Source organism: Chrysemys picta, chromosome 3, assembly GCF_011386835.1.
Source record: "Chrysemys picta bellii isolate R12L10 chromosome 3, ASM1138683v2, whole genome shotgun sequence".
NCBI lineage: Eukaryota > Metazoa > Chordata > Testudines > Emydidae > Chrysemys > Chrysemys picta.
Window position 1 is genome coordinate 154213397 of NC_088793.1, and position 13497 is coordinate 154226893.

At 42.7% G+C, this 13497-nt stretch overlaps 1 protein-coding gene across 3 annotated transcripts in view; it reads right to left on the minus strand.

Moving 5' to 3' along the window:
• The window catches only part of ALK (ALK receptor tyrosine kinase), a 587230-nt gene that overhangs the window by 205943 nt on the left and 367790 nt on the right, over positions 1-13497 (minus strand). For all 3 annotated transcript variants that reach the window (XM_024114624.3, XM_065589314.1, XM_065589315.1), the window contains one exon: positions 3209-3336. In XM_024114624.3, the coding sequence (XP_023970392.3) occupies positions 3209-3336 (128 nt within the window). The remainder of the gene's footprint in view (positions 1-3208; positions 3337-13497) is intronic.

Consider the following 13497-nt stretch of genomic DNA (forward strand, 5'->3'; position numbering starts at 1 on the left):
AAAAACCCAGTGATACGGATTCCACAACCTCCCTTGGAAGCCTATTCCAATGCTCAACTATCTTTATAATTAGAAAGTTTTCCCTAATATCTAACCTAAATCTCCCTAACCTTGCTGCAGATTAAGCCCATTACTTCTTGTCCTACTGTCAGTGGACATAAAGAACAGTTGATCACTGTCCTCTGAATGACAGCCCTTACTGTATTTGAAGACTTATTAGATCCCCCCTCAGGCTTCTTTTCTCACGACTAAATATGCCCTTCCTCATAGGACAGGTTTTGTAATCCTTTTATCATTTTTGTTGCTCTCCAGTTCATCTACATCTTTCCCAAAGTATGGTGCCCAGAACTGGACACAGTAATACAGCTGAGACCTCACCAGTGTTGAGTACAGTGGGACAATTACCTCTCATATCTTGCATACATCACTCCTGTTAATATACCTGTGACAGTTTACATTACTATGGTCACCACTTTTAAAAAATTATGATAAACCTTGTACAAAACATGCCTTCTGACCATCATTTTCCTGTTAAAATGTGTGTATCAACATTGTATATGGTGATATTAGATTTTGCTATATGTTTATAACTGGAGCATGTTGTAATTCTGGGGAACACCCACAGTTTAGCTCTTTAGAGACAACATGGGGTGGCCAACACCCAGCCAGGTGCTAAGAGCACTGTCTGCTTAACCGGTCATTCATCAGCAGGGGAGTTGTAAACAAGAAATGTACAGTTCACCTGAAGGACAGCTAGCAGGTCATGTATGCTATGGAACTGCCTGACCACATAACCCAGCAAGGACTTTTCCAGTAAAAAATGTCAGGATATAAAAACGGGGAACAAAGGCCTCTGGCCTTTCTCTTCCCCCATCTCTACGGCAACAAGAATGCTTGGAAGACTTTGAACTGGGGAGATTGGTTCCAGGCAGGGAACCCAATCCAGCCTATGTACTAACAACCATGAACTGCTTGCAACATCCAAAGTGGTGAAAAAAGCAGTTTGCTTAAAATTTTTCTTAGCTTGGTAAAGGTTTAGGAATAAGACTGTGTAGTTATCTTTTATTTCTTTTGTTACCAATTCTGACTTTTTATAGCTGCATCACTTATCCGCACTTAAAATCTAGCTATGTTGCTTCAGTTAATAAACTTGTTTTATTCTTTTATCTAAACCAGTGTGTTTTGATTGAAGTGATTGGGGAATCTCTGCTCAGTTTAAAAAGGGCTGGGGCATATTCATTTTCTTTGATAACATGACAGACTTATGAGGGCTTGCCCTGTCCAAAGGGCAGTGTAAGCAGCACATTTCTGGTGTGCAAGGCTGGGGCTGAGGGATATGCATGTGTTGCCGTGTATCTGTTCATGATTGGCTGAGAAAGCATTCATGTAACTTTCCGTGTGCCTTTACATGCTGATGGCTGTGTGGGAGCAAAGCCCGGGGAGGCTGCTTTTCACTCGCAAAGCAATGTGAGAGACACCCTGGTCTGGAGAACTAAGAGGACACCACGGTTCAAAAGTCCAGTTTGTATCCTGGGGAGGTCACAATACCCCAGAATGATTTAGCATTTTTTGTAGCTGCATCACATTGTTGACTGATATTCAATTTGTGATCCACTATAACCCCCAGATCTTCTTCTGCAGTACTACTGCCTAGCCAGTTATTCCCAATTTTGTAGTTTTGCATTTGATTTTTCCTTCTCAAGTGTAATACTTTGCACTTGTCTTTGTTGAATTTCATCTTGTTTATTTCAGACCAAGCTCATTTTGAATTCTAAACATGGCCTCCAAAGTGCTTTCAACCCCTCCCAGCTTGACATCATCCATACATTTTAGAAGTATATTCTCCACTCTATTATTGAAGTCATTAATAAAAATATTGAATAGTATCAGAGCCAGGACTGAGCCTTGCAGGACTTCACTAGGTTCATGCTCCCAGTTCGAGAGTGAACTACTGATTACGACTCTTGGAGCACACTCTTTCAACCAGTTTTGCACCAATATTATAGTAATTTAATCTAAACCATATTTCTCTAGTTCGCTTATGGGAATGTCATGGGGGACTGTGTCTAAAGCATTATTAAAATCAAGATATATCACATTTACAGCTTCCCCCATCCACTAGGCTAGTAAACCTGTCAAAGGGGGAAATTAGGTTGATTTAGCATAATTTATACTTGACAAATCCATGTTGGCTATTACTAACAACCCTATTATCCTCTAGCTGCTTACAAACTGATTGTTTAATAATTTGTTCCAGTATCTTTCCAGGTATTGAAGTTAGACAGCTGGTCTATAATTCCCCAGGTAACCATTATTTCCCTCTTTTAAAGATAGGTACTGGTACTATGTTTGCCCTTCTCCAGTCTCACCCATCATCAAGGAGTTTTCAAAAGATGACCTCTAATGGGTCCAAGATTGCTTTAGCTAGTTCCTAAAGTACCCTAGGGTGAATTTCATCAAGCCCTTCAATACATCTACCATATCTAAATATTCTTGAACCTGTTCTTTCCTTATTATGGCTTGCGTTTCTTCCCCCTTGTTGTTAATATTAATTGTGTTACTTACACGGCCACAGTTTACCTTCGTGTCATGAAATCATAGGGTAGCATTTCTTGTTGAAACAAATTATTGAAGCAATTTACTATGTGTTTGTACAGTGCTAACATAACAAGGCTCTAATCGTAACTGCGCTTTTGGGCATGGCAATGCAAATAATGATCAAAATTATGTATAGTCTTCAATAGATTTCTCTGTCCTGGAGAGTTTGAAAAAGGAACATGTTTAAATCAACTTTCACCAATTTTCCTAATCCCTGTTTTCTAGACATATTTTAATAAAATCCACAAAAACCAATAGGCTAAGTACTACCACTAATAATACTCTTCATTTACATATAATGCCTGAGGATTCCAACATGATTCACAAACTGCATACATACAGCTAAATTGAAGTGTGGCCACCTCTGGGGTGAAACATTGAAGTGAAGTGCTTGAATTAATGATACAGCCTGTATTTAATGGAAGTGCTATCATTAAACTTTCCAGAAAACTAAAATGTCATGTACTGCATTGAACGCTTAGGGGAGACTAAGTTAGCTATAATAGAACTTTCTACTATATGAAGAAGATTGTATAATTGACAAAAACCTTTTTGCCTAAAAAGGTAACAAGACACAATGAGTTAGAAAGAATGGAATACTCTACGTTACCTGAACTGCAGTTCTTCATTGCAAAGGAGTCCATGGCAGCTACACTCCTGTTCCCACTAGCAACATATTCCAGTGAGATCCGAAAAGGTTTCTTAAGGTGTCCAACTCTCTTCTGCAGAAGCACCCATCTGGTCTCGTCACAAAGCAAAAGGAAACAACACAGGACAAGAGTGGTAAGAAAGGAGGCTATTTTACAAGGCACACATGTCCAAACATAGCAGCTCCCATGGCTTATCATACTGTCCCCCTATGATGCCCCACCAGTGGCCTTTGCTTTCTTAGACTGCAAAAATAAACCTCTAAGAATTTTTTTTCCCAAAGAATGGAGATGTCATGACAAATGAATAACATCAGCTAATGATGGGTTCTCTCTCTCATCTGCCACACTTCTCAGCTCTGAGATCTCTTGCAGATGTCTTGCGGCTGTTTAAAAGGAGCCCAACGTCCTTTGCAAAGTGAGCTGTGAAATCTGTCACACACATGCACGCCTTCTCTAAATATCACTCCTTCCTGCCTTCCACCAACAAAGTCTGTTATACAGATTCAGGCAATAAGTTATCCTCGGGGGGTGGGGGTGGAGAGGGAAAGGGGGTTGCTGAATAGCTGTATTTCCCAGACTTTATATCTGTTTGATGTAATGCATTTTGCTTCTATGTGGCTGGTTGGAACTCCAAATGCGTATGAGTTTTTAAAATTAAAATGGCCCATTTCCCTGTCTGTACTGTTCCCTTAGTTTGTACTTTTTTTTCTTTTAACTTGACTATGGCCCTGGAGACTAAGGGCCAAATTCAGAAATGATGTGTAAGGCAATGTAAGTTACATGTTGCTAAGCAAGTGTAAGTGGGAACAATGGAGTCTTAGTCTATCCTGGCATAATGTATTCACTGAGAGGTTGGAAGAAAATTAAAGACCAGCCCCTTACATGCAAACCTCTCACCCTCCGACTTCTTGTTTTTGCTGCTGCACCCCACTTTCCCAGCCACTCAGCATCAAAGTTACATGTACTTAGATACCGTGGCACTTCCTTAACATGCAATTTTCAGCATCTTAACACATCACCCCTATATTTGGCCCTGACATTGTATGTCTACAGAACAGGTATAAACACAAGCCACAACGATGTGAGTCTTCCTCTTCCCCACAAACATGCCACAATCCTGACCTACAGGAAATACAGATTTATATTTAGGAACAAAAGGACATGAATGGACAATTCACACTCTGTGGCTCATTCCACCCTTGGTCACTGTTTAGAGCAGGGGCGGGCAAACTTTTTGGCCTGAGGGCCACATCTGGGTATGGAAATTGTATGGTGGGTCATGAATGCTCATGGAATTGGGGTTGGGGTGTGGGAGGGGGTGAGGGCTCTGGCTGGGGATGGGTAGGGCCAGAAATGAGGAGTTCAGGGTGTGGCAGGGAGCTCCGGACTGGGGCAGGAGGGTGAGGGCTCCGGCTGTGGTTGCGGGCTCTGGGGTGGGGCTGAGAGGTTCGGAGTATAGGAGGGTGCTCTGGGCTGGGACCGAGGAATTCGGAGGGTGGGAGGGGGAGGGGGGTTGGGGCATGGACCGGGGGGAGGGGGTGGCTCAGGGGTGCAGGCTCCGGGCAACGCTTACCTCAAGTGGCTCCCAGTAGCAGCAGCAGCAGCATGTCCCCCGTCAGGCTCCTACATGGAGGCGCGGCCAGGCAGCTCTGCTGCATGCTGCCCCATCCACAGGCGCTGCTCCTGCAGCTCCCATTGGCCGCGGTTCCCGGCCAATGGGAGCTGTGGGGGCAGCACTTGGAGTGGGGGCAGTGTGCAGAGTGGAGCCCCCTGACTGCCCCTACGCATAGGAGCTGGGGGGGGGGACATACTGGTGCTTTCGGGAGCTGCATAGAGCAGCCCCCGATCCTGCTTCCTGGCTGGAGCACTGGAGCAGGCCAAGCTCCAGACCCCGCTCGAGGGCTGGATTAAAATGGCTGATTGGCCAGATGCAGCCCACGGGCCGTAGTTTGCCCACCCCTAGTGTAGAGGTTGCCAATAAAGATACCAATTAGTGACAGTTGTAAAGGGATGTTTTGTGACAGGAATATTCATACTCTAGGAGCTAGATTGGACCCACCAGCTCATTTCACATGAGTCTGTTCAGTACCCTGGATGATGGAAACGTTTGCTCACTACCCATTTGGCCATATTCAAACCATTAATACAGCTGAGAAACTCTATAGCCCTGTTGTATAGGCCTTTCCCCTATTCTTTACATTTCCTTTCACAGATTCTTCCAGGATACCGAAACAAAAAATGGGTAAAAGCATATAAGATTTCCTTTTAAGCTTATTGTAATTGGTCATCTGGGAACAAACAGAACAGGTGTTCCATAAGGCCTGTTAGAAAATTCCCAATACACTGCAGCTGCAATTGTTTAAAAAAAAATATTGTGCTTCCTTAGGACACTTTGAAACAGCAATATTAGGCATTTTTGAGGAACATTATAACTATTTCAGATTAACTTAATGGGGTCAGTGGCAAGAAAGTTTAGAAGCAGTTGCTCTTTTATAATTGACTCTTGAAACAGAAGTTTCCTTATCAAGATCCCTAATTGCTCCACTTCATGTTGGTTTGTTATTATGGTGTTGTCAAGTGGGCTGGACACAGGAATTTATCTATCTTTAGTAAAAAGAGCATTGGAGCAGATGTTTTTGAGAAAAAAAACTACACAATTTACATGGTGCACTCGGGGAAGAGGCGGGCCCGGAGCGGGGTCGGGGCGGGGCTGGGAAAGTTGGCGCCTGTGGTGACATTTACATCAAACTAATCTTCATTTATTCCCCTGCTTCTGGAATGTAGAGTACACACTTCAGATCAGCCATTTCCAGAGAGCCCAGTCTCCTGCCAGCATTGCATCCTGATCTATATTAAGGCCAAGGGGGGCAAAGTTGGAAGCCATGACATCCCTCCAGCATGTGCAAGGCTGTGTGCAAGTTTTCTCCATCCAGCTTTTGTTGGATCAAACATAAAGCTGGAGAATTTGTATGGATCCCAACATATGGAGCAGATGGCCAAGCTACCTGACCCAACACCATCACTTTGGGAGACGCTGGAGGCTGGTTGGTCTGATGCCTGACCTCCTCATTTATAATGTGATGAAGCCACCATATGCCTTCAATGCATCATTACTGCTTCATGTTGAAAGTGCCCAGCTGGTGCATTTGCATCCCTATGGCGGCCCAGAGCCATACAAAAGGACAAAAGCCACTGATGCTTGATAGATACACATTTTAGTCTGAGTTGATATGTGGTGTTGACACTACACAGGCTCCCAAAAGCGTGTATAACACCCATAGCCTTGCTGATTTGATGCTTCGTGTTAGCAAGGCAACTTCCCTCCTTGGTGTAAACAGAGCCAAGATGTTCAAATGAATTGATGAATTCAACTTCTTGTCCATCGATTATGATGGGTAGGAGTAGAGGTCCATCAGCCACCTTCATCAGGTTGGTCTTCTTCCAGTTGACTTGACAACCAAGCTTACTTGCTTTTTCCATATATAAATTATGGGCATTGATGAAATTAGTTCATGAGGATGAGAATATAGCCATGTAATTCTCATATTCCAGGCCTATTATGTAGAAGTCATGCTATTATGTAGCGGGGTGGACATCCACTCCTGCCCTGAGGGGTTTGCAACAGCCCTGGGAGAAGGCTGGGGCAGGGAAGGCTAACCTGATTCGGGGGAAGTGGCTGCAGCTGGGGCCACGCCCCAAACAGACTCAGCTGGCCCTATAAAGGCAGGGAGCCAGGAGCTCAGACAGAGTCTCTCTCTGCACTCAGAGAGAGAAGGGCCTGGCTGCAGGGAGTTAAGACAGAGTACCTGGGTGGAGCAGGGCTGGGGAAAGGCTGAGGAGCTGGGGAGCTCCAGCCTGGAAAGCCCCAGGCTGCGGCCTAGCATTAGGCTAAGGGGTACTGGGGGTTGCAGAGGGCAACCCAGGTGTAGGCCAAGGCAGCAGGTCCAAACCCTCCTTGCCTGTGATGAGTGGCTGACACTGCAGTCTGCCCCAGGGAGTGGGGCTAGATGGTGACTGGCAGTAGCCTTATTCGGAGGTGAGGTGGGGTTAGTGGGTAGGGGTTCCCCTAGGAGGGGAGACCCAGTGTGTGTGTGGGTACTGCCAGGGGGCAGTACCCATAGCAAGGGGCACCCGGGTCCTGGGAGGGACACAGGGCCCAGTAGAAGTGACAAGGCAGATCACCGGCCTGCAGAGGGCGCTCCGGAGGCTGGGTCGAGCTAATTCCCCGAGAGACCAGCAGGAGGTGCCGCAGGGGTGAGTCCGACCCCTTACACAGTATCACCCGGGTATGCAGCTAGTGATGGCTTCCATCATTTGGTCAATAATGGGGTTGAACAGATCATTTGAGGGCAGCCACGCACATTGAATGGACGTCACTGCTGTGCTCAAACCAACTGGATATCCTACTACCTAAGCAGTCACAGCTCACACTTTGGCAATGCATTTCTACAAGAAGATTGAGGAGCTTGCTAGGTACACCAGTAACTTTTCAGGCACAGCCAAAGGAGTGACAATCAAAAGAGTCAAAGGCAGCTTTCAAATCAATAAAGGCTATATACACCTTACCCTTCCTCCTGCTATTCCCTGCAAAATAAATCCTGTGTTCACTGAAATTAAAGAAAATCAAATCAAATCAAATCATGGAAGCATTTTTATTCATATGCCGTTCTTTAAACCACCTCTCTTTTCCCACCCATCCCTTTAAAACAAAAAAAAAAAACCCACGGAGACTAAAGCCATCTCACTGGTATCCCTTTAATCTCTAAAAGATAACTAATTTCTCTACGAGCAGGGTGAACCAGCTTTGGACATAATTTACTCTGAAAAATGCAGGAACATCTGTATATCATGAAAAACATTCCTCTCCATTTCAAAAGACTGATGGATTTTAATTCCAAGTACACAGTGGCCTTCAACAATGATTTCCATTTCTGTGCTACCGCTAACCCTCCGGATAAATGTGTCAAGACTTTTAGGAATTGCTTTTCTGAGTTACTGGTGCAATAACTTTAGTTTGAAATTCTCAGGTCTCTCATAGTTTACCACTGAAACTTTATTAACTTTCAGAGCTGTGGCCAAGCAAGTATTTTATGTCACTGGAATTCAAGACAGGGGAAGGGTAGGCTCACTTGAGGCCAGATTCATTACAAACCTTCAGAGTTTGTGGTGCAACTTCCTAGAAATGGATTTGTTTAGGTTCAAGTAATCTATGTGAAAAAATGGGTAATTCTCAGTCCACTTCCTAGTAGAGAGGTGGGCACATCACAAAAAACACTATAAATATGACAGTAACTGGCAGATTTATCAGGGACATCAAACAAGGAGTGAATGATCCAATGGAGAGAAGCTGTCCTCATGCCTAGAAGTGGATCATTATAAAGGAAGATTGGTGGATCAGAATGGGAGAAGATTCACGGTCCACAGTGTAGTTGTTCTATAAATACAGATCAGTCATCATGCTCTAGATGTATCACACTGGTACGTTTTTACAGCATCACATTCACTCTAAAATCTAACCCCCCCCCAAACAAATAACCTTCACCCCCCCACCCTTGACCTGTAGCAGGGTATGCTATAGGGTAAATTATATCTGCTGGTAGGTTAACTATTTGTATTTCCATAACACTATTACAGCAGCCTACATTTTTGTGACACTTTAGAAATCATTTTATCAAGGTAGCAGTAAGGGGTTTAAACTATTATTTAGGCAAGAAGAGGGGAAATATCCAACGTGGAATCGTGCTCAATAACTGTTGGACATGTAACCCTCTCCGCTCCTACAAACAGGATACAGTAAAACAAGATTCAGATTCACATAACACCTTTTATTTGAAGGGTATCTTCCAAAGTGCTTCTCAAAACAATGAATTAAATACTGGCACATCAACGGCTGTACGGAAAAAGGCTTCAGCTGCTGGGCACACAGCAATAACTCACATGCAGCAATGAGTATTAAAACCTGTGTTATCAAGAGAGGACACCAGGAGTATCTCCCTAATCTTTATCCTATGAGATCTTTAGTGTCTTCCTGGACACCTATCAAATAGCAGAAGAGACCACAATTTAATGTCTTCTAATCTGAATGACGACACTGTTCACAGGACGGTGGCTCCTTCTCCCTGTCCTGTTATTGCATTGGGAACAATCCCAAGTCCTCGTCCAGGCTTGGGCTCTGAACATTGTTGCTCAGAGATGACTAAGCAAGATTGACACTGAGCAATGACTGCTATCTCTCCTGATACACAGTGGGCCAAATTCAACACTGTTGTAATTCCAGTAGAGTCACTAGAGTTATACCAGGGATGAATTTGTTTCAATGGTTCTAATATTTAGAATATAAACAACAGCTCAATATGCAGATTAAAAGTGTCATGATTTTCTGACATTGCCCAAGAATTTGAGTAAAACAAAACCCTTCATCCAAATATTCTCAAACTTTGGAAAACTTCAGACCCAGATCCAAACTCTGCCACCAGGGCCCATGTCACAGTTTGAGAGGAGCAAGTGCTTGCAGAAGGGCTGGACTGGACTCTCGGAGTTCATTAGTGCCAGTCTTCCATAGTCAGAAGGATCACTGCAGGACTAAAAGAGAACCTCAGTCCCCAACATGGGCCAAACACATTACCTCCTCTACACTCTTTAGGAAGAAGAGAACAGTCCTGGGAATAGAATGCTGGGCACTTTAATGGCATTGGTTGCACAGCACCAACCACAGGGTTAAGTCTTTCTGGTCACCCCCCAAACTATCCTAAGCATTCCCACAATCCCAACTCTCCCCAAACCTCACAGTTACAATCCAGCTCTTTTTTAGCTCCCAAGCACTACTTTTGCTTATACACAGCATCAGTTTCAGTGGACACAGTAAGATTTTTTTTGGTAAGAACTTGACTTTTGGGAGATATTTATAATTTTAGACCCCCTACAGTTGTTCACAAAGTATTTAATTTGGGGAGGTACATTACCAATTAATACCGACCAATACACTAGTGCATTAAATGTCATTCTGCATGCTTCTCTGGATAACATGAGCATCAAGATGTTTGAGTGCAAGCAGTCACAATACTTTCTGGAAAGCAGAGTGTTCTGAAAAAATGATCAGCTAGAGCCAGCAATGGAATCTCAAGCTGAAAAATGCATGCCCTACATATGCCAGTCTGACTGCATGGTTAGAGGATTTTGATAATCCCTGCCCCAGATGTATGTGCACAAACTGGTTTGTTGGAGTATTTGTCCCTCAGTGAGGAGGTGTAATAAAATACTTAACTGTATCAATGATTTTATCCTCAATCCTCCATATATCTCCTCTTCTCACACAATCACTCTTCCCAAGACTTCTATGCATGAAGGGTGAAATTCACTCTTGTTCTGAAAGCCAGCACATGGCCTATGTCACTACTTATGCCCTCAAAAAAGGGGCTTATGTGTTGCATGGTCCTTGTACAGGCCATTTGAAGTGGATGAGTTTCATCCAGAATGCCCTCCCAGTTCGGGTCTGGCAAGTCACAACTTTCTCATTATCCAGGATAGCATCCCTATTGAGGAAAGCAATTAAGCAAGTGCTTAAATGCTTAAGTGAGAAGCACAAGCTTAAGTGCCTCCCTGAATCAGGGCCTCGGATCTCTGGTTATGGCTCACCTCTTCTACCTTGACCACCGAATAAACAAAAATGTCTAAAAAAAATTAAAAATCTCCACAGCTAAACTGAGTATCAGCAGAATCTTATTTCTGAAACCCATGTCCTTCCTCACCTTCCACACCCACTCTTGTTTTTTAGCCTATTATGTCATGCCTGTTAATAGAACCTATGATTTTCAGGACAGATTTTCACCCATTTGTTTTGTTTTGTTAAAGTGTTCTGCACACTTTTGAGAGCTATACAATTAAATGCAACAACAATAGCTGCGGTTAGAGTATTTCAAAACAAAACACACATCCAGCATCATGAAGGTACAGTACTTTGAAAAAGTTAAAACTTGCTCCTTAAAAATAATACCTTGTTAAGGAGAGGATTAAAAAGACAAAATTCTCACCAGGATTACTTAAGAGATTTTTCTTCCCTCCTTCTACTAGAGGAATTTGGGAAAGAGATGAACTATGTCCTTCCAACACATGGTTCCATGATTAAAAGTGGTTTATAGCAGTCAATAATCCTCCAGACTCAAGTCAAGCTGTGCCTACCAACAGATACTGCATTAGGTGTGAACAAATTAGATCTATTTGGGCTGCAGCAGAAAGAAAATGAAAAAGATCTGCAAGTGATTCCTCTCAAAATTCCAGGAAAGAGAAAATAATATGAATGAACCACAGAAAATTCTGTAGACTTTTTCCCCATTAGCTCAAACTGTATGCTAATGTTACCCTGCATTGCCCTGAGATTATTTTAAATGATCCACACTAAATTTATTTCAATTAATTGATCTTAAAACTACTTAAAATAAAAGAACCTGGACACTGGTTAGCTGTTTTTGGAAAAGAGCTATTTTCTAAAGAGGCAGTTAGTAATATATTGCTGCCTATGGATGCAGCATTAACACAGAAGGACTCCCCCCTGCACAAATCAGAAATTGTGTATCTAACTATTCCACTTGGAGAACGCTTGGATAAGGAAACGAGGAAAATGGGCATTTATTTCACTATGTTTCAGTGAAACTTGTCCCTGTTAAAAAAAAAAAGTCATAATGGATAGTGATACAGTTTAATATAGGATTTAATAGAGAATTTAAGCCATCCTATAGGATTCTATAGTAGGAATCCTGCTATCTTTTAGATACCATAGCTTTTAGAATACTATCTAAAGAGCTCTGCTTAGGCCCTGATCCAAAGCCCATAGAAGTCAATGCAAAGATTCCCATGGACTTTAACCGGCATTGGTTCAGACCATTAATTTCTATAGGAATCTATTGTTAGCTCTATTAAATTCTACAGGACTTTTTGCTAAGGGATGTGCTGGAAGGGGTTCTTGGAACCTTCTAGGAGACCTCTGTTAAAATTCTGCCACAAAACTGAAGGGATGGCTGCAGTGATATCCTGGCTTTTGTTCCTTCAAGGAGAAGTCCTATATTATTTTAATAGAGATTAAACTACTAGGGTTCTACAGAATTATAACAGGGCCCTACAGAAATTACTCTAGAATCTTTAGGCCTGGATTGTAAACCAGGAGCAGTGCATAGCTCCCTTGCCCTAGAAACTGGGCATGAACGAGATTGTGACTGAGTTGCAATCTAATATGTCCTTGCTTGTGCCAGGGAGGAAACAATCTGAACCATCCCTTTGGGGCTGTCACATCAGGCTATTGCCTCTAGTCACGTACATGCAAGGAAAGGGGGTTTAGCAGCCTGGCAGTAGCTGCTTTCCTTTCCATGTATGCTCTGATGTTGTGGGGAGCCCTCACAAGAGATCCTTGGCCATGCAGGGCTGGGGTATAAGGAGGAGGACTCACAATTAAGCCCAGAGAATTTAATAGAGAATGACATCCCTTCCACAGGATTTGTAAACCATCCCACATGATTATATAGTAGATATAGAATTTTCTTGTAAATTCTATATGATGACACAAAACAAACCTGTAGAAGAACTATCCTTCTCTACAGGGCTTTTTTCATAAGGCCTGGAGTTTACCCCTTTCTTGAGAGGCTGATGAAGAATCCCTGCCAGAGAGATTACACTAATTATTTTTATTAAATTACCTACACATCACCTGGAATTCTACAAAACAGTCTCCTTGCTCTGGAGAGCTTACAAACTATGGCCTCAGTACTGCAGAGACTTAATCACATGAGTAACTGAAGAAATAGCGCCGCAGAGTTTAACTCACATTGAAGTAAATGGGAATATTTTAATGGACTTCAATCGGAGGTGAATCAGATCTGGAGTTAAGATGAGAATAACAGGAAAAGACAAATCAGGGAGAGGATGAGAGGTCAGAGGGATACGGATGAAGATAATAGTGGCTGTTCGGATGATGAACAAACTGACTTTCAAGAAAATAGTTTGGTCCCATTGGAATGGAACAGATTTCACTAAAGGGCAGGTATTTCTAAAAAAATGTCCTTGAGGAATACTTTAAGACTCCCTTACAAGGTCTTTGTCTCTGAGCATTCCAGTTTATACAAATTCAATATTGTGCTGTACTAGCAAATGTATTGCATGTCTAGCAAATGTATTTTGTTGGCCAAGTGTGATTGCCTCCTTCCTTGGTTATGAGAAAATATATTAATTTTTTCAAATTCATGAGATTTTAGTGTGTTTC